The sequence below is a fragment of the Rhea pennata genome, chromosome 2 (genome assembly GCF_028389875.1).
Source record: "Rhea pennata isolate bPtePen1 chromosome 2, bPtePen1.pri, whole genome shotgun sequence".
NCBI lineage: Eukaryota > Metazoa > Chordata > Aves > Rheiformes > Rheidae > Rhea > Rhea pennata.
In genome coordinates this window covers 141,530,672-141,551,152 of record NC_084664.1, presented here as the reverse complement: position 1 = coordinate 141,551,152, position 20,481 = coordinate 141,530,672, and the positions used below count along the sequence as shown (strand labels likewise).

Genomic DNA, 20,481 nt, shown 5'->3' with positions numbered 1-20,481 from the left:
TCCCTGGCAGTGAACCTCTGCGCATCTCCACACACACATCCCAGATCGCTAGGGAGAGACCCTCCACCTTCGACATTATGGGTTTGACCTTCTCTTTCATAAACTGAAACACAGAAAGTTCCAGCTGAACGTAAGGAGGAATTTCTTCTGTGAGATTTACAGAGCACAGAACAGGTTGCCCAGGGAGGCTGCGGCGTCTCCTTCTCTGGAGACATTCAAGGCCCGCCCGGACGTGCTCTCGGTGCCCCTGCTGAGCAGGGGGCTGGACTAGATGATCTCCAGAGGTCCCTTCCATCCCCAGCCACGCTGTGATTCTGTGACTTGATATTCAGTCGGGCAAAGAGAAAGCTGAGCTGATCTAACTGAGCATCAGATCTGGCCCGAGCCCCCCAGCTCCTCCGAGCCCCCCTCTGCCACGGCGGAGGTCCGGCCAGCTCGTCGCTCCGCTCCGAAGGCGCCCCCGGCACAGGCCCACCAGATGACCCCGCTCCCTCCGCCGCCGGGCACCGTGACCACCTTCAGGCAGCGGCTGCGCTGAGCCGCGCCCCCGTCCCCGGGGCTTACACCCCTCCGTCGCTTCCTCGGGCTCTTCCATTGGCCTCCCTTTACCCAAACGCGGCCTGTTTTCCTCAGGAAAGCGGTGGCTTTCGAGCACCCCTCCTCCCAGCGGGAAGGCCCCTCGCAGCGGGCCAGGCCCCGGGCGCCGCCCCGCCACAACCGCCCCGGCCCCCCGCGCCGCGCCGCGCCGCGCCGCCCGGCCGGAAGCGCTGGGAGCGCCGCGCCGCGCCTCGGTGCGCCTCGGTGCGCCCGCTGCTGCGCTCCGGCCGCCCCTCGCCCCGCCGCCACCGTTCCCGCGGAGAAGGCGCCGCGGCGGCAGGAAGTGAAGGCCGCCCGCTGTGTTATGCGAGAGCGCTCCCGCACGCGGGGCCGGCGGGAGGCGGGCGGCGGCAGGAGCGCGGGCAGGGCGGCGTCGCCCTGGCGAGAGCGGCGCGGGGCCCCCGCGGCGGGCGGCGGCGGCCGCAGCCTGGCCATGGAAGGAGGTGAGAGGCGGCGGGGCGCGTGTCACCCTTAGCCCCCTCCGCCGGCGGGGGCCGCTCTCGGCCGGGCCCGGGGCTGCGCGGCGGGGAGGGCGCGGCGCGGCGCGGCGGCCCCACGGCGGCCCACGGCCGCCCGGCTCAGGCCGCGGGGGAAGCGGCCGCGGGGAGAAGCCGCGAGCCGGCAGGTTCCGGCGCCGCCGGGGCCCTGCGCGCCCTCGGCCTGCCGCCGTTCCCGCCCTCGGCGGCGGCAGGGGTGTCTGCGCTGGCCCCGGCGAGACCCGTGCGGCTCTGGCAGCTCTCTGCGGCCCTAGCAGGCCCCGGCAGCCCAGCAGGAGGAGGCCGGGTTGGAGGGGGGGGTCCCGGGGCCGCTCCCGCCCCTCGTCCGGCAGCGTCCGTCCGCGCTGCGAACGCCTCCGGGGCGCCTCGGAGTTTGCTCTGCTTGGGCTCCTCTCCATTTCACTGCCGGTGTGTTTCGGTCTCTCAGCTTCCCCTTGTTTTGCTTTTAGTCCCCCACAGCCATTTATTTTTCTCCTGGTCTCTTCTGTGCTCTCTCTGCTTGGACTGTAGGAGATGGTGTTTATTCTTGGGGGGAATCGGTAGAAACATGACTGTAAGTAGACACCTAGAGAAGAACAAAGCAAGCACAGACAGCGCTGCCCTCTAATACGTTACAGTCTCCAGCTCTTCTCGGCTTGGAGACTTCCTGGCTGGATGTGATTTCTCTGCATCTTCTAGTCTTCAGTGAGTTTGTCCTCCACAAATGTGTCCCTCTTCCCTTGAAACCTTGGAGCGTGTAGAACATCGAACAGGAGTCCTGCGTGAAGGAGCTGTGTGACAAGCCAGTTCTTTTAACTAGACTCGCTAGGTTTGTTTTCTAGCATTAGGGAAGAAAATGAATCACCCTCTATTCAGCCTCTTCATGTTGCCCATTAGCTTGTAGACCTCTGTCGTATTTTCTCTTGGTCATTTTTTTTCCAGACTGAGGCATCCTAGCTTGCTTATTTGTTCCTTACCTGGAAGCCATTGCACACCTCTGATCACCTTTGTGACCCTTCTCTGAATGTTTCCCGGCTCTCCTGTAGCCGCCTTAAAACAAGGGGACCAGAGCTCCAGCGTGTTCAATTTGCAGATGAACAGTATATTGCTATAGTGGCCCACAGGAGCAATGAGCAATGCTTTTCTGCAATAGCTACACAAGAATAAGTGGAATGTGCGTTCTCTAAATAAAAGTTTGGAAAAACGTACTGGGAACTTACAGGGAACTAGAAAGCAATCTTGGATAAGAGATTGCTTGCTGGATACAGAGGAACCAAAACCTGTGTCATCAATTCAAAATATTAGATTATTTTTAATTGTCACCTTATATGACTTTATTTTCACCCCATTTGAAGGATTCATGGAAGTGCAACAGCGTTTTTCTCGTTTAAAGCAGCTGCAAATGAAAAAGAAATTGTACACTTGAATCTTTTTTATTACTAATTAGGAGAGAGAATTTGTTGAGCAGTCTTCAAAGCCAAGATGAAGATCATTTGCTGCCTCAGATGTAGTTGTTTCAGAATTAGAATTTTAAATTGTTCATTTTTAGGAGTTTTCCATGACTGGTAACTCTAAAGTTTACAAGCATCTTATAATTTGGCTAGCTTATATGCTAGAGTAAAGAACAAAAATACCTGTTTTCTTCAGTGTTCTCACTGTAATTGCTTTGGTCATCTCCAGCATGACAAAGTAAGGCAGTTATTTTCCCAAGCATGTAGGTACCCACTCTAGTGATTTAAATATTTTTTTTTCACTTCATTTTGTGTGGTTTGAGTAGTTATTAATAGCAGTGCACTCTATATTCTTATTACTGAGTTACTGAATGCCCTAAACATTCTTTGCTGAGTATCTTTTCAATTCTTGTCCTGTTTAAGAGGGCAGATATTTTCTGTTTATTCCATGAAAAAAGATGTCCAGTTATAACTGAGATTTTGATTTGCTCAGAGTAATTCATGTCTTTCTTTGAAAAACCTGTAAAAACACATATCCATACTTGCTAATATTGACAGATATCATTTTAATGGTTCATTAATATTACTATCTTGTTTCTATCTTATGAATCAAATGTTCTGGAGATAAAAGTGGACTAATTTAAACTTGGAATAATATACAACCAGAATAGTTATCAACTGGAAAACTTTATCATGAAATGTGAAGACTGACTTTATAGAAAATCTGTTCTATGTTCACAACAAATCACTGGTTGAAATTTTGTCACCAGTGTGGGGCAGTAGGTCAAACTAGATAGCTAAAAATTCTAGAGCATTAATGACACTTAAGCCTTTTCATTACACTCCTGAAATTACATAAATGTTGTGGGATGATGTTTTTAATATCGTAATTATAACAGATTTTTTTTAATGGAGACTTGCATTCCATGAATTAGCCTGATTGCCTCTCAGACTGTAAAGTATTCAGAGCAGGGTTTAAAAATTCCATTGTTTACAGAAAATTTAACAGATGCTGAAGAAGTCCTGATATGCAATGGTCTACATAGCCTAGCTGACTGGACTTTTTATTGTATGTTAGACAAAGAATCTTCTATCTGCTTAATTCTTGTAGATGTGGAAGCGGGGAAAGAAGTGTTATTTATTATACTTTACTTTATAAAAGCTTTCACTATATAAATATCAGGCAGCCCAATTTGAAAGTAAGGTATTAGCCCAATTTTTATGTTACAGTAATGTGCATAGTACACGATTTTATTATAGCAGTGTAGAACCAGTGTGAGTGTGGAATGGCATTGACACCAATTTCTCCCAGTGTCCATATCCACTAATCTGAACTACTGATTTCCTTCATTTGTATAGTGAGTTGACCATGGAATGAAACAGGAAACCTACAGCTGGGATTGCGGGGAATTGCAGAGGATGGCCTTGAGAGAAAGTTGTTCATCTTTCTAAGGAGTACGATTGGAATTGGTTTGTGTACTGCGAGATTATTCACTTTAGTTATGCCTGTGAAATACTTCCATTGGGTCTTTCTGTCAAATGTGTGCGCTGCGTGGCTGAATCAGCAGCAGTAACTGCCTGTTACCGGCTGCTGTGTGGATTTCTCAGAGTGCAGTTTTAGATACTGTGTTGCAATAACTTCAAAAAATATGTTCAGGGGCAGCAGACCTGCGACAGAGAAAGAAGCAAAATGACACGGAATCTGACAAAATGGCTCCAGAAGAGAGAAACAAAGAAAATTCAAAGCTGGGAAGATCGCCAAAATGTAAGCTACAGAATTTTTAGCCAAGTTCTGTTTTTTTTTTTTCATTATTCCTTTATGTTTTATGGGAAGATATTTCTAGCACAGTAGTTTATAACAGACTTACTGTGAATTAGATTCTTGAATGTTTTTTTGAAAAATAGACATGAAATAGGCATGTGCTTCAGAATTATTTAATAATGACATTTTATGTATTGCAGGGTAAAATGGTAGTCTTAGATTGCTTCAGTTTGTGTTGGGGGGAGGGTAAGAATCTTATTGCTGTCTATTTGAGTACAAATAAATATTTTAATTGGACTTGGAATTATCTTTTAGTTTAGAAACTGGAAGGCATGAAGTAATGGTATTGAGGCAAGAATAGACACAAAGTACTTACAGCTTTATGAAAATTAGAACTAAAAACCAAGTGTCATTTGAGACAAGTGCTCACCAAACTACCAAAGACTTAACTTTGATGTTGAAAGTACATACTAACCTGAGGGAGCTACAGGTCAAATAGATACCAGTTGAATGAGTGAACAGATTAGTTCTTTACTCTTACGTAGGAAAAACAGAATGGAGAATAGAATTCTTGATATTGGTGTTTGAGTGATATCTTACTTTTTTTCTGTTCGTGTATTTAATAATTTTATGATGTTTTGGGTAGAATTTAGAGTTTATTCTGTTTATTTGGAAGACATTTTCCATTCTTGGAATTCCTTTGAAAATGAAGCTTGTTAAAACATAGAGAAACTTGCAGTAGAGTGTATAGGTATTTTACCTGTAAGAGTCATATGAAGCTATAGTAAAAACTGAGAGAGAAAACTGCAGAAAAGGAATAATAGTGCAATTCTTCATGCATCTGAGATAATTTTGTTGAGATAATTCTGATGCCAGTAAGTTTACTTGATATTTAGAAACTAGTCATACTTCAGGTCATACTGTGTTTGTTTGTAAGTCCTCTGGACTATCTTAGCATTTTCACTGTCCCTTTTCAGATGTGTTAATTCAGCGTTTTGCAAAACTTTTTTTTGGCTGTCTTGCGGCAGTCACTAGTGGAATGATGTACGCTGTGTACCTCTCAACATATCATGAACGGAAATTCTGGTTTTCCAGCAGGCAGGTAAAGAAAAAGTTAAACCATTCTCAAATAAAGTGCTGAACTGTGACATTGAAATCAAAGCTGATCTGTGTCAGTTTGAACTGCTTGCTTTCAAAATCCCATGACTTTCTGCTCAGGCCTCTTTCTTTGATATGGTCTCTCTGTTTCTTTTTGTTTCTTTTTGTTTCTTTTCCCTTAAGGCACTTCTGCTACTGATGGCAGTTTTGCCTTGTAATATTTTTATGTGCTCTTCCCACTATTTTTTATAGTTGAAATCCATTTCAGTTTGGAGAGAACACTGAAACATACCGGGATTGTATAAGCTAAGCATGCCAGAACTGTATAAACTAAACAACAGGGATATATGGTTTTTAAGAAATGTAGTGCTGAGTGAAGTATGTAAAAACTGAATGCGATTCAAACATGTGAGTATGAAGCAGTCCTGTGAATCTTGCACTTACTATGTGAGTTTGGGCTGCTTTGATTCAGAGCATACTTGCTTAAGTTAGAGAGCATTATATACCTGACAGAGGTGCTGTGAAGATTAATGTTTTGTAAAATACTTTGAAGAAGTACAGTGAAGTAATAACCATGTGCTGTATTACCAAATCAGCCTATCTGAAAATATGTGGTCTTGTATGGGAAGAGATTGCAGGAGGTGAATATACATATTTTTTTTTCTAGGAACTTGAACGAGAAATTACATTTCAAGGTGACAGTGCCATTTATTATTCGTTCTATAAAGAACTGCTAAAGGCTCCTTCCTTTGAAAGAGGTATGAAAAACATTTGTTTTATTAACCTTGAAAAGTCCCGTTTTACTTTTGGAGACAGCTTTGAAAACTCCTGCAGACTAAGGAGGTTGGTTTTCTACTCTCATATAAGAATATGGGTCAGATTAATTAAAAACTGCATGCTGACCTAGCTTTTCAGAGCCTTTTAAAAGAAATAGACTCTTAACTATCCTATATTCCAGACAGTTTGCCTTTAATAGTGTAGACTGGGAATTGATATTTTTCTGATATTGTCCTATATGTAAGTCCTTGTTGGGTTTGTCTCTGCTGCACTGTTGATTCTTTTGCTGCGTAAGCACAATTGATCTTTAATTTAGGGGTGGGAGCCAGAATTACTGATTTCCATCCCCTATCAGAAAATAGGCCAGTTTCTGTCAAGAGTTGATCATCTCAATGCTGCCAGAGGTTTCTACTCCTGCCAGCTCTGATGAACTGGTGTTGACGAGAGCTGACAGAAGGGGGAGCCAAAACCTACAGGCAGGAGAGCAAGCTGGGTGGCCGAGGTCTCCCTTTGCACTCCTGCTGCTTACCCAGCTCTGGCTCCAGTGCCTGCTGACCCCGGGTGAGCTGGATCAGGTCCTTGAACCGTCAGAAAACTAAAGCAGTGGTGAGACAAACGAACAGTTTTGTGCTGGTTTAGTGAGTTCAGAAGACCATCAGGACTGTTGCAAAGAAAAAGATAAGAACTCTAGGAGAGAGGAAGGAGTCAATGGCTGTATCTGGCAGCAATCAGCTGCTGAGTTAGTCCAGTCCTCTCAAGAAAATCATCCTGAGCTAATGAAACTTCATAGGTACGGTTTTATTGGTTGAACAGTTTCCTGGCTGATGGATAGCATATGTCAGCAATATGTTTTTGGTACAGTCAGTTCCTTATTATCTGTGGGGTGATTACCCAGACTGTGGATGGATAGACTACCCCATTCAGGCATGCTGGAGCTGCCTCTGCAGACAAGTAGACTTGTATCTGCTAGGTACTCTGAAGGCACTCGGGTTTGGATGCTGCATCATGGCTATGCAGAGCCCAGTTATTAGTCCTGCAAGACCTGATTTGGCCTGCAGAAAAACAGCTGCAGATCACACACCAAGATATGTTCAGGGCTGGAAACAGAATATGATTTGACTGTTGCACTGTTGTGTTGTTCTTTTAATTTGTTTTAATTAGTCCTCTTCCTCCATTACTGTAAGTCATGACAAGTTTTTTTTTTTTTTTTTTTTTTTAATTCTAGTATCTTTCAAAATTATGTATAATACTAGCATGTCAACATCAGTAGAATATCAGTACCATATAAAAGCATATTATGTCAAGTGAATGATTCTTAGAAATCTCGGAAATATAGGACTGGAAAGGTTGTTGAGGCCATCATAACTTACTTCTTTGTGGACATGATTTTAATAAATTACGATTATTCTGACTAGAGCTTTGTCTTGTGTCTTAAGAACATCCCTTGAAGGTGTACTGTAGGTAGATTGTTCCAGGATTGTGACAATGTGTTGATATTGGAAAGACTACAGTTTAACCAGTTACTTTTGAGTACTCCGTTTAAAGACTGGTTTAAGAAATGGTAATAATTTTGTCACAAAACCAGTAGGGTGTAATGGCATCTAATGCAGAAATTTATTCTTTGCTTAAATGCTTCAGTAACTTTAGTAGTCAAATTTGTTTCCCTGTACTTCTGAGTACCATTTCACCCCTTTTAGAAACAGCAATAGTGAGTGTTTTCAGTAATATATATTTTTTTGTCTATAGGTGTTTATGAACTGACACACAACAATAAGACAGTGTCACTGAAGACCATAAATGCAGTCCAGCAAATGACTTTATATCCAGAGTTGATTGCCAGTGTATTGTATCAAGCATCTGGCAGTGAAGTATGTGTATTTTTTTTCTACTATTTGTGCATACATTATGATTGTGTGAGTGTGTGTGTGTGTATTCTATGCTGTATACACTGAATACATGTAAGTTGTTGAATGAATTGTGAGCTAAGCCTAACATGGATCCAATTTCTCCTCAGTTCTGGTCAGTCTCTGGCATAGGATTTGAGGACTTATATGCACAAGGCTTCTGTCTGTTAGTTCTTTACTTCTGTTAAGTTGCTTAGAAATGTGGAGAGTATCTGTGCCACCTGTTAAAAATGGAAAAGTTAGCTCCTTCAGAGAACAGTGTAGTGGTACCTGTCTGTAACTAGAAGTGTTTTTCCCTTTTACCTGTACTTATATAGATGAACCTCATCTCTTTCTGCTACACTCAGGCCTTGTTCTGCTTATGCTGCATAGTGATGTCCTGTTTTATGCTCTTTCATTTATCGCTCTTACCTTTTTTTAATATATGCTGCTTTTCTGCCACATCATTGCCTCTCCAAGTTCCTGCTCTGCATAATTTCTTTCACTAGTCCTGTGAACTTTATACGTCACTGCAATATGGATTTATTAAATCTGACACACTTAATATTCATGCTAAAGCAAACACAAAAATCATACCACTAGCAGGCTGAGTGTTGAAGTGTGCTGTTCATTCACAGTGCTTTGTTCTCCCTGAGCTCAAAATAAAAGTGTTTGATACTTTTCTAGAAGAGCTGCCATCTCTTACCTGTTTGTAAAGCACATAGCATTCTGTCAACAGTATGCAAATAGTAAATAGTAATCATTTTCAACTTCAGCTCAGTTGCCACTATGTGTCTTTGTTTTTATTTGTGATTTCAGGAAGTTATTGAACCAGTGTATTTCTACATTGGTATAGTTTTTGGACTGCAGGGAATTTATGTGACTGCATTGTTTGTAACCAGTTGGGTTATGAGTGGGACTTGGCTGGCAGGAATGCTGACTGTAGCATGGTTCATTATTAACAGGTAAGAAAAACATCTTTATATAATCTGGCTTGTCAATAGGATATTTAAAAATATTGGAATGAGGTGGAATGCTTTCTGTTAAACTTTGTGTTCAAATTGTGAAAGCAAGCTCTTGTGCGGAGTACAAAACATTTCCTAGAGATGTTTTGATTCTGATGATGCTTTTATTACTGGAAAGGCCTCCTGAGGTCTAAACCAGCCATGCTGTCACTTAAACTGAGCTTATATACATGTGTGAGTTACATGAGTATCCAGATACAATTCCATTTTGCAAAAACATTCATCAGAAGGCTTTGATTTTGTTCTGGTGAAGAATGAAAACAGATTTCAGAAGCTGCTGTAGAACAGAATTGTCTGAGGCCAGCTGTAAATATTCTGATGGTTGTTCTCTAGCCTAGAAGGAAATGACCACGCACGTTTTTCTTGTAAAAATTCTTTGATATTTTTGAATCTGCTTTGTGCAAGTGCTTTGTATGCAAAGTTAAATCTTCCTAGATGATTCTGATCTCAAGATTTTTTAAAAAATCTTTTTGACGTGTTTCACGTGCGTGAAAATCTCTCTCTGCTTTATGAATCGCCACAACAATAGGAAGCATCGTTTAGGCAATAAGAACTTGTGTTCTGTTTCTTGTTTGTAACAAATGGCTTTGGGAATTCCTGTGAATTTGAGAGCACTTTCTAACTGTAGATAATGCTGATGCCCTTGAAGGAAAAGAGTTACAGAAGAGCACAGTGTTAGTGATGTCTTTGAATTTGAATGTTGGAAAGCATCTTTCAGGGGTGAAAAGTCATCATGAGTGCATCTGTGACCAGTAGCTAAAAATACTATTCATTAAGCTGATGTGAGCAATGGAAAGTAGGAGGAAATGTTGAATAAATCTTTTTTTAAAAAAAAAAACCAACAAAGATTAAACACTGCTACAAAGGTCCAGTAGTTAAAAAAGCTCCAAATATGCTTTTGTAAGAAGCTTCAGAAGTAAAAATGAAAAGTGACACTTTCAAATATCTAAATGATAAAGGAGCTCAAGGCTTCTTTTCAAAAGCATTGTAGATGCAAAGAAGCCTATGTACCTCTGAAATGGTGCCTTTGATCACATTTGAAAGTGTGACTTGTGCTTCTAAGTCACTTTAGCACTTTTGAAAACTTTCTCCTACAGCTCACGTTGTGCAGATACTATCAAGTCATTTCATGAGAAGATCCTGCTGCTCTTCTGTCCCATGCTCCCCATACGTCTTTAATCTTTTATGTTGCTAGGCAGAATTTCCCCTCTAGACAGAGCATCTGCTGGTGCTAAGGGGGAGCATTACTTTGTAATCTAAATATGTTGTGTTTGACTATCTAAACCACTTTTTAAAAACTTTGTAAGAGAACTGAGTTTTTTTCCCCTCAGCTGTGAACTAGTTTTTATTCTCATGTGAAAGGCTGCTGTTAGGGCAGTGATCCCCTATGCCTATGGACATAAGATCATTTAGCACTGCTCACAGCCAAAGGAGCCTCTCTTGCCATAGCACAGGTTGGCAGAAGGAACAGGCTATGATACTTCTGTCTTGCACAGTATTGCAGGGCAGAAAGGGCTGGAAGCAGGTGCTTTTGGGTTCAGTCCTGCAAATTCCACTTATGCAGAGACCTGCGGACTAAGTGAGTAAAGATTAGGATCTTCCATGCTGATGCTGTTAAATTTGTGACCTGTATCAGCAGCAAAACTGTGTCAGTGTTGCTTTAAACCTAATATAGGAATAGTTTTATTACAAAGCCATGCTAATGACTAGAAGCAGTGTTTAGGCTTTCCATGATAGGTTTGTTCTGTAAATCTTTTAATAATTTTGTTTGTCTGTACTTTGTTGTAGGACAGATACAACAAGAATTGATTACTCCATACCATCAAGGGAAAACTGGGCTTTGCCGTATTTTGCATGTCAAGTAGCAGCTCTCACAGGCTATTTAAAAAAAAACCTAAATTGTTCTGCTGAGGTAAAACAAAATTAATTTCATAATAAAGAATACCTGGTAGAACTGTGCCCCAGAGTAGTTGTTACTTTGTCCTTTTTTTTTTTTTTTTTTTCTGTCCTAGCAGGCAGAGAACAGTAGATGTTTTGTTTGTTCTTTTCAAATCAACCACTTGGATTTTTCCTAGGCATGTGCAGTTTTTGCTTGTAGTGCTAAGGGACTTGGGCCCTGCCTTGTTATGCCCCCATGAGGGTTTAGAGAGAACAGTGTGGTAATGAGCTGTGCGATATATTTTTAAGATAAACTGATACAGATTTTTTTCTCAATATATAGACAAATTGATTGCTTTCCCTGTTACCTGCTCTCCCTGTCTCTCTGTCAAAGATGTTTCTTCTGAATGGCTGTAAATGTTTTTGAATGTTTCAGCGATGACTTTCTTTCCTCTGAGAAAATGTTAAATAAGTCTGAATTCAATATTTAAATTAATTCCTAAAATAATGAATTTCCACAATTTCTGTTTTAATGACCTCTGTGTTATTTAATGATAGAGTTGCATAGTGATGAAAATAATGCTTTTTTTGTTCTTTTTTTTTTCTCTAGAAGTTTTGTTACCTTTTGGTGAGCGCTTCGACATATACCTTCATGATGATGTGGGAGTACAGTCATTATCTCCTGTTTATCCAGGCTGTTTCTCTTTTTCTACTAGACAGCTTTACCCTGGCACAGACAGAAAAGGTATTAGAAGTCTGATATTAGAACTTTCTGATAATTAGAGAAGTAAATAAAGCCTCAGTGTTGCCTGCTGTACATACTTCTGAGGAGCTGCAAAGAGCATAGATTGAGCAATGGCTTGAATGCCTTGGAATAGGGGCTGACCTGAAGTGCACGTCGTGTCTATCAGGAGAGTGGAATGACTTCAAACTTACTTTTGGTCTGCTTTCTTAACAAGGGTCTGAAACTAAGCAAAACTCTTAAGGCTTGAAAAATATTCTTCAAGAACCATGCATCCTTTGCCCTAACTGCCTCTCCTTTCCCTTTCCTCTGTATTTGCTGTAGAATGGAGGTGGCCCAAAAGCTTCCCCATTGGCTTTGTGCTATTAAGATGCTCATTTTCACCTTGGATAGTCCACCCTATACTGATTTAGTCAAAAACAGGGTAGCCAGATGCTGTAGGTGAATTGATATTTCAGTACAGGGAAATTTTGAATTTACTCTGCAGAATAGTTCTTAGGAATGTTATACTAGTAAGACATTTCTACTCAGCCTGTTCCTGAGACATACATGTTCCTTCGTACATGTGTGCCTTCTAGTTTTATTATATGAAACTTTGGTTTCAGACTGCATGCAATAGTGATTGGTGACCTGTTCTTTCATTGGCTTTCCTTCTGTCCCTCATTAGTGGGAAATGTTTGAGCTGTTTAAGTCCAATAGAGGCCTTTTAAGATGGGGCGGGGGGGAGATGTGTGTTTCAATGAAAGTTCAAAGAATCAAGTGTCAGTGTTTCTGAGATCTGCTTATCAATGAGTAAATAACAGTGAGTTTCAGTAAAAGTGTGTGTATCCTTGAGATAGGTTAAATGGACAGTTGTGGGGCCAGGTAAAGTGCATGTTTACAGTAGTCAGCTATTTCACAGAAACTTTGTGCATTTATAGTGTTGCGCTGTGGTTTCTGCTTCTTGCAGCACTGGGTCACAGTAAGGTGCTGCAGAATGGAGAGACTACGTAAAATACAGCTTTTTTTGGCATATTCACAAGTTTCCTGTGAAGTAGTTGTGCACTAGTTACATAGGCTGACCAAAGTCATTTTGATGTGAAGTACTTTTCAGAGCCAAATGATGTCCTGACACATTCATAAGTTGGAAGATAGAAATTTAGCTGAGCTGATTAACTGATATGGAAGCTGATATGGAAGGAATTATCTACTGTTCTAGAAAGCAATACGTACACACTGTAATTTTATTTTATTTTTCTCAACAGGTGCATGAAGTATACAAAATCTACTTGTTTTCTCTCTTCTTGGGGTACCTCTTGCAGTTTGAAAATTCAGCCTTACTAGTATCACCATTACTAAGTCTTGTAGCAGCTTCAATGCTCTCTAAATGCCTTCAGGTAACTAGCCTCTTCTATAACTCTGACTGTAGTTTTTATTGGTTAGACTGAACTCCAAATAATGTGGAATTTAAAAAAATATTTTTGCAGATGAATATGAAAAAAGGTACATTTATGTCAAGATTGCTGAAAATAATGTACATTTACTTGGTACTTACAATAACAGTGACACTAAACTTCTTACTGAAGGTAAGATTCCTTAGTAGAAGGAGTGATACTAAGTCATATTCTAAATGTTAGGTTACAATTAATGTTGGAAAAATCTTTACAAGTGTTACTTATTTTATTGTTCTGACAGTTCATAGTTTATAGTTTAATTCAAAGAAAATGGAGGATTAAAGGTTGAGTCATTTTGTGTCTATGTTTATAAAAGTCTTCATAACACTCAAGTAGCGAGTTTTTGTAGTTTTTTTTTTTCTCTGAAATTCCAGAAAAAAAAATACCTCTTGGATTGAGATTCAAGCATGGTCTGTAAATCACACTTTGGCTATTTCATAAGTGTGGGTTTTGTTATAGCTTGGATGGCCTCTGCAAATTGGGCTGAACATTAAAACAATATTCTTGTGCATGGAAAAGAGCTGGTAGCCAGGAACAGGTATGAGTTGTCCCAAGGTAGATGTTAATTCTCGATTAAATTCCTACTAGGACATGGGAACAGAAACCTTTACTTAATGTGGGAGTTGTTGGGAGCTGAGATTACACAATGGAATTTTAGCCTGGTTTTGCATTTCAATTAGCAACTCCCTCTTTCTGGCCCTAACCTTTTACATAGTTTACTGTGCTTTTCTTCTATGTCTCAAACTCACTCAGATTGTGTTAATTAACAGAGTTGACTTAAAAATAAAGAACCTAGTGAACCCTAAAAAGTTTGAGAGAGTGCTAAGATCTGATTCTTTTCTTGTGCCATTTAGATTGGCTAACCGTGCTGTATCTCCAGGAAAATAAAACATAACCTTGAAAAGTATATGAGCTAAATTATGTAGACAGTACATAACTTTTGACTGCTCAAAGAGTTAATTATGTGAAGATCTCAAGTGCTCCTAACTTTCGCTAGGCTGCAGTCCTATTGTTTAGTGGAGCCAAACACAATGTTCTTTGGCTTGCTTGAGGGTAAGTCTCTGTCCATTTTTCATGATCCTTCTCACATTGCTCAGTAGTCTTCTGGCAACTTGTTGACAGCTTTCCACTTGCCCTATGATTGGGGTATATCAATGAAATGAAGGATGTGATATTTTCCAGGAAACCCTAAAGACAGATTTATTTAAGTGAAACTTTACAATACTGCCTTGGTACCTTAATTACCAGTCCAATCCAATTAACTAGTTTTAAATAAATCTTGAATAGGTGATTATTCTCTGCCATTTTGTAAGCTGAATGAAGTGACTGCTTGAAAGCTGTTTCCAGCACTTGATAAGATTTTGTCTCTGCTAAATTAATTTTCAGATGTTTGTTCCTCATAAAGAAAATGAGCACTTGCTGAAGTTTCTTGAAGTTAAACTTGGCTTAAACACAACTAAGTAAGTTTTAAAGCTTTTTACACCTTTTAAGGTATCCAAACTTCTGAAGCTAATCTGCGAAGAGCAGAATTTCAGGAGCTTACGAGAATATTAAGGGGGAGTTAGGGTAACTTTTTATTTGCCATCTGGTTTTAAACTTTAATTAGAAATTATGCATATACAGAGGTATTGTTTACTCTTAGGATTTGGGGGGCAGGTTCTGAGGTTAGTGTTTCTTTTGCCTTGGCATAAAACCATCTCAGTTTTTGTTTTCTTTCAATGTTGAAGTGCAAAGACTTTCTGTATCCTATCTAATGTTTCTAATAATACTTGAAAGCAAAGATAAGAAGAGAAAGGTAGTGGTACTAACTTCTTACACTTTGGAAAAAAAAAGGCTCTGAATAGAGTCATGAACTATCAGTGGTGTGTCAAAAGAGAGTTTTTTTTAGTTATCTTGTAAAAATAACTCCTTCCAAAACCTTATACGTTTTGGAAGAAATTAGGACAAGGGGCAACTTAAAAGTTGGAGGAAATTTTTAAGATTCTAAGAGAAAGTTTTTGCAGCTGTAAGAGACTGAAAGTTGATCTACAGAAGATACCATGGCTACAGTTTTTCTACAAAACTTCAAACACAGTATTGATAAGGACCGAGATGCCTCCTGGACCCAAGCCAATGTTCGCAGTTCTGTGCAGGAACTGGTATTCCGTTCTGTAAAGTGCATCTTTCTCTTACAAAACTACTTCACAGCCTTTCAGGGAAGGGAGTGGAAAATGACATCAAATTTAACTGAAATTGTCGAGAATTTCTGGAAGACCAAATGTTACAAGGTTGACCAAGACACACTGTTTAATACGTGCACATTCTTGAAAGTCTTACAAGATCAAAAAGGACTGCTTCTGGTCAGGATTTTGCTTTGTTCAACTACCAGGTATTATGGGATATTTTTTTTCCCCCTGAGACTTGCTACATATTACTTTCCAGGCTGTGAAGCTCTGCAGTGAAGCCAACGATTGAGACAAACTGAGTGCAGCTGCCTCTGGAAAATTGTGTAACTGTGTGTTGGAATTATGGTTTGCAGCACAAGAACTTCAAGATCTGTCTTTAAGGCTAGTTTGGATGTGCTCAGCTGTTCATCCTTAAACTGGTTCTGTCTAATTGAAAGGGGTTTAGTTCCCTGGTCTTCAATGGAGGGGGGGAGAGGGAGGGTTGAAAAAGAAAAGGAGGAAGGAAAAGCAAAATAAAAATAAGAATGTGTTCACTGCATCACATGCCGCATCAATTCCAGTGGAGAATACAGATCGATAGTGCTTCTTGGCAGACTACATAATCTATCTGCTCATTAACTGAGAAAGAAGAATGATTGAGTGGGTTCAGCTCCAGAATTAGAATTTCAGCTTTAAGAATTCCTTTTTTGGCAATGCCTTAGGCTTGTGTGTGATGTCAGATGAACACTCTTCCTTCTCCATCTCTTCCTTTGAAACAGGGACAAGCAGACCTTCTTGCTTTTATATCCCTAACGTCTTAATCCACTGTGACAACAAAGTGCTTTGTGATCCCCATAATGGAATTATACAGGCCATTGGGTTTTTGTAAGATAGAAGAGTTGTAGTCTGATCTCTTCAGATCACAGATTCTTTTTTGGCGAATAAGCTTTTGACAGTTACTTTAAGAAGCACTAGCAAAGCCATTTTGAATTGTTTCAAAATAGTATTTGAAGATGAATGCTGAAAAATGTGTTTCGATATGAACAGGTTAAATTGTGATTGATTGTGTGCTTTTTTCTTTTTCTTTTTTTTTTTTTTTTTGTTTTTTTTTCCCTTTCTCTAATCTATGTGGTACTATTACTGTTTTTTAATTGATTGTTTTTTGCCTTGCTAGGAATTTTACAATGAATTGGCTCCTTTGTCAAGAATCTCTTCAGGCACCCTCCCAGGACTTTTTTTTGCGGCTAACTCAGTCATCACTATTGCCTTTCTATATTTTAGTATTAATTATCTGCCTTTTTTCTGTAACTCAGGTCATTTTTAGGAGAATTTGGTAAGTAGTTTGTTTATACCTAGAAATAAGTAGTTAAAAATAAGAGGATCTTGAATTAAATTAATGAAAGTGTAATTCCTAACTGAGGCCTCTAAAGTTTGTTGTATCTCTGAGCTGCAAGGGTGTCCTAGAAAATGGAAAGGTCCAGCTGAGGCTTCTACAGAAAATCTTTTTGTGAGAAGCCTTCTGAGCATCCCTCCTGTCTGGTCAGAGAAATAGTATGGTTTTCTTCCAGAGGTGCAGGACCTGCAGAGCTCCTGCTAATGGTTTTATGATATGTTTATGTCCCTTCCCCTTACAAGGGAAAAAGATTTTCTCTGTTTTCCCTTTCCAACAGTAAAGTCACCTGATCATTGCAGGAGGATTTGTTTTCCTGTTTTGTTTTGTTTCCAGTTTACCTGTTGCTAAAAATGAACAGGATGGAGTTGAGAGGATTTCAGACTTCTACTGCTTTCCTGTCTTTTTTTTAATCCCTTGTTTACTGTGATAAGGTTCATCAGCCTTTGCTGCCTCAAATGGAGCTAATTAGTAAAACTGCCTCAATTATTTTTAGTTTCACAGTTGTTTATGGTTCTCTTGAGAGAGGGGGTAGTGTAGCTGTCTGTTTGCAGGCTCAGAACAGCAAGACTGCGTAGATCTTGGCATAACTTATCTTGGAAACTGTAATGGCTATGAAATTACCGCTTACTGATAGAATGTGATGAATGATACAACCTCTCAGAAGTTAGGGCAAATTTCTCACTTGTCTGCAATGAAAATCAATGGATTTTTTTCAAGGACAGACTTCTTATAGATAAAGATTATGCTGTTATAAATGAAGAATTGTGTCAGGTTGAATGCATGGAAGTATATTCAAAATAATGAAGCTAACTTCTGGATTTTTACTAGTGGTGCAATAGCCATTTATACTTCGTTATGAGCAGTGGCTTCGGAATATTCAACAGGTTTTTAAGAAAAGCTTAAAATAAACCTTCCTCTCCTCCGAAAGAACTTTCTAATTTTGAAGCAGTTAATAGTATCAAGTATTTTTCCTATTGTGAGGAAGGTTATTACAAAAGTGAAACCTCTATTTATTTAATGGTAGAATAAAATGTCTTCTATCCCATGCTTTGCTATGTCATCTGTAGGAAAACATTCATTGTAAGATTTCTGTTGTGCTTATTTTATTTATATATTATATATATTTATTTATATAAAAAGCATAGCAGATGTGTACACACACACATATATATTTATGTGTGTATGTGTATATGTGTGTGTGTGTATATTTTTTTTACATACATAAAACCTGGAATTTATTATAACGTGACTAAAAACTTATGCCTTACTCTGGCATAAGGCAGTGTACACAGTCATGCAGATTCCATAGTTTTCCACCAAGTTAATACTGTGAAGAAATTTAGAATAGTTGAGTTTAAGTGCAGCATGCTTCATCTAAATGTTTGCAGAGTATGCGTGCTCTTGAATTAGACTGTCTCTTGTTGCTGAAGTACCTTAAAAGAGGATTTATGATCATAAGTAGTGTTTTCATTGTATTAATTCGCAGCCATTACTCCAGAGAGGTTACAATCTAAAACAAGGGACAGCAGATACCAATAGATCATTGATGAAGTACAAAAAAACCAAATAAGCAGTGCAGCAGTATTGTATGATATGACACAGAATGATCTCAGTGTACTGCTGACTTAATAGTCATAAAAATATTTTTATTGGCACCTTTGCCTGAGATAATGTCTGAATTAAGTGATGTCTCATTTTCTCCAACTGCAGTGGTGAACCACTGAAAGAGACAGTTAAACTTGAGGATGGTCGAATTGGAGAGAGGCCAGAAATAGTTTATCATGTAATTCACACAATTTTACTTGGTTCTCTAGCGATGTGTTTGGAAGGGTAAGTCTAATTTTGATGTATCTCTTTTGAAAGCAACAGAGAGTTCCTAACTGGACATGATACACTAGTCACTCCTTTGAAATATTTCTACAATTCAAAATTCTTTTCAGAAATATCTTTGACATACAATGGTATTAGTTAGGAGCGTTATAGTAAAGAGTTTTGACTGTGTAAATTGTACAGAGGAAAATGATGAATTGTGTTACATTTCTCTAAAGCATGTTCAAAGTATTTATGCAGCCTAAATCTGAGAGATTAATTGGAGCAAATTTTAATCACTTTCCTTATGATACCTAAGTTCAGCGTTTCACTATCATTCTCTAAATATTCTAGTGTTCTAGTGAAATCTTATGTAGTCTTTTTGATGAGGAGTATATGTGCTGTAATATTGAAATGGAAAAGGTTTCTTACCCATATCCCTGTGTATATCTAAGCTAGCATGAAGTATACATTTTCTTGACATATTAAAGCAGGAACAAAGCAGTTTTGAATGGTATTGTGTATATTAGTCCTTAATGCCATAGGAGTTAATGTTTGAAAAATGTTACTGTCTAGTCTCATCTCTCAGCTAAGTCAACTTGGAGGCAGCAGACTTTTGTTTGCATTACACTCATAATCCTACTGTCTGAATATTCACGGTTCTTACAATAAGCAGACTGTCATATTGACTGGCAATGACCAGGTAGTTGTCTAACTAGATTGGTCTATGCACAAGAGGCAGACAATACCAGTCAATAGTAAATTGTTTATTATTACTTCCATTTCCTTTCTTTAGGAGCTCCCTTATAATACAGTGAGTGTCTATACAGCTTTGCTGAATAGTTGCTTTTTATTCTTCCTTGACTGGAAAACTGCAACAGCCAAGTGACTTTACTAGTCTGTCAGTTTTTTGATTCGTTGTTTTTTTTTTTTTTTTTTTTCCGCTCCTTCCCTAAACTCTGTGAAAGATGATGTAATTTTTGACCTGGGATCTTGTTTCTCCCTCTTGCAGTGGATAATCAGGTGGCCTGCTCTTCTGCTGGAGATTTCCTTGGGTTCCCTCTGGTCCCATCAAGTATGGTCACAGATGTTTTGCATATCCAGACTTTGACATGTGAAAAAATATCAGAATGTTTTTATAAGCAGCTTAAGTACAGCGGCATATGCAGTCTCAACTAAGATCTTGCCATGTTTTTCAGAATGAAATATCTGTGGACTCCTTACGTTTGCATGCTTGCTGCATTTGGCGTATGCTCTCCAGAACTTTGGATGACACTTTTCAAGTGGCTTCGACTGAAAGCTGTACATCCGATATTGCTGGTGAGTCGCTGTTGCCACTGTCTTGGGATTTGCAGCTAGCAAGCACATTGCTTTTTAAACAGCAGTTACTGAAGACCTAGAGAAACGCTTGGTAGAAGATCAAGTAGTTCTGTGAGTGGTAGATCTCATGTATCCTGTTTTTTCTCTGCTTTTCATTCCTAATATCACTCTTCCATATCTTCTCCAAGAATTTGGTGATAAAGTTGTGTTCATATTATGGCCTTTTTCTCTGTAAAGGAGCAGAACAGTCTGGGTTTCTCCTGCTTTTACTGATCCACCTATTTTCTATGAACACATCTTTCAGACCTCAAGCCCTCTGTCATTTTCAGTTGAGACTGGTCAGGAAGATCGAATGCTTTATAGCACAAGTGCAGAAGAAAGGGTACTGGCATGCAGGGAGGCATGGACATAAGCTTTGTTTCAGTAGGAAATGACACAAAAAATGAGGTAGCTAGGTGGTTTTGATTGCTGAGAGCAAAACACCTTCATAAGAAATGGTAATTGGAATTATTTGTGTAAGATTTACTCTTGTGTGGCCATTTCAGAGATGCTCTGTGACCGAAGTCGAGAGTCCTGTAATGCACAACTCCTGTGCTTCTAACCCTAGCTTTATTCCTAATGTGCTGAGTAGCTTTGGGCAAATTCTGGCAGCTTTCTGCATTTGTTTTATTAATAAATAAAATGAGGATAGGG

General features: G+C 39.6%; 1 protein-coding gene across 4 annotated transcripts in view; it reads left to right on the top strand.

The window, feature by feature from the left end:
- The first annotated feature begins 863 nt into the window (after nucleotides 1–863).
- Nucleotides 864–20,481, top strand: part of DPY19L4 (dpy-19 like 4) — a 32,594-nt gene continuing 12,976 nt past the window's right edge. The window contains exons 1-14 of one of the 4 annotated variants that reach the window (XM_062570498.1): nucleotides 864–1,040; nucleotides 4,182–4,289; nucleotides 5,264–5,388; nucleotides 6,052–6,142; nucleotides 7,908–8,029; nucleotides 8,864–9,009; nucleotides 10,858–10,981; nucleotides 11,558–11,692; nucleotides 12,934–13,065; nucleotides 13,156–13,254; nucleotides 14,509–14,582; nucleotides 16,441–16,599; nucleotides 18,370–18,489; nucleotides 19,668–19,788. In XM_062570498.1, coding sequence (XP_062426482.1) covers nucleotides 902–1,040; nucleotides 4,182–4,289; nucleotides 5,264–5,388; nucleotides 6,052–6,142; nucleotides 7,908–8,029; nucleotides 8,864–9,009; nucleotides 10,858–10,981; nucleotides 11,558–11,692; nucleotides 12,934–13,065; nucleotides 13,156–13,254; nucleotides 14,509–14,582; nucleotides 16,441–16,599; nucleotides 18,370–18,489; nucleotides 19,668–19,788 — 1,695 coding nt within the window. In that variant the 5' untranslated portion in view covers nucleotides 864–901. Of the gene's footprint in view, nucleotides 1,041–3,928; nucleotides 3,995–4,103; nucleotides 4,290–5,263; nucleotides 5,389–6,051; nucleotides 6,143–7,907; nucleotides 8,030–8,863; nucleotides 9,010–10,857; nucleotides 10,982–11,557; nucleotides 11,693–12,933; nucleotides 13,066–13,155; nucleotides 13,255–14,508; nucleotides 14,583–16,440; nucleotides 16,600–18,369; nucleotides 18,490–19,667; nucleotides 19,789–20,481 lie in introns of those variants that run through there. The other 3 variants (XM_062570499.1, XM_062570500.1, XM_062570502.1) reach the window with 3 other exon arrangements.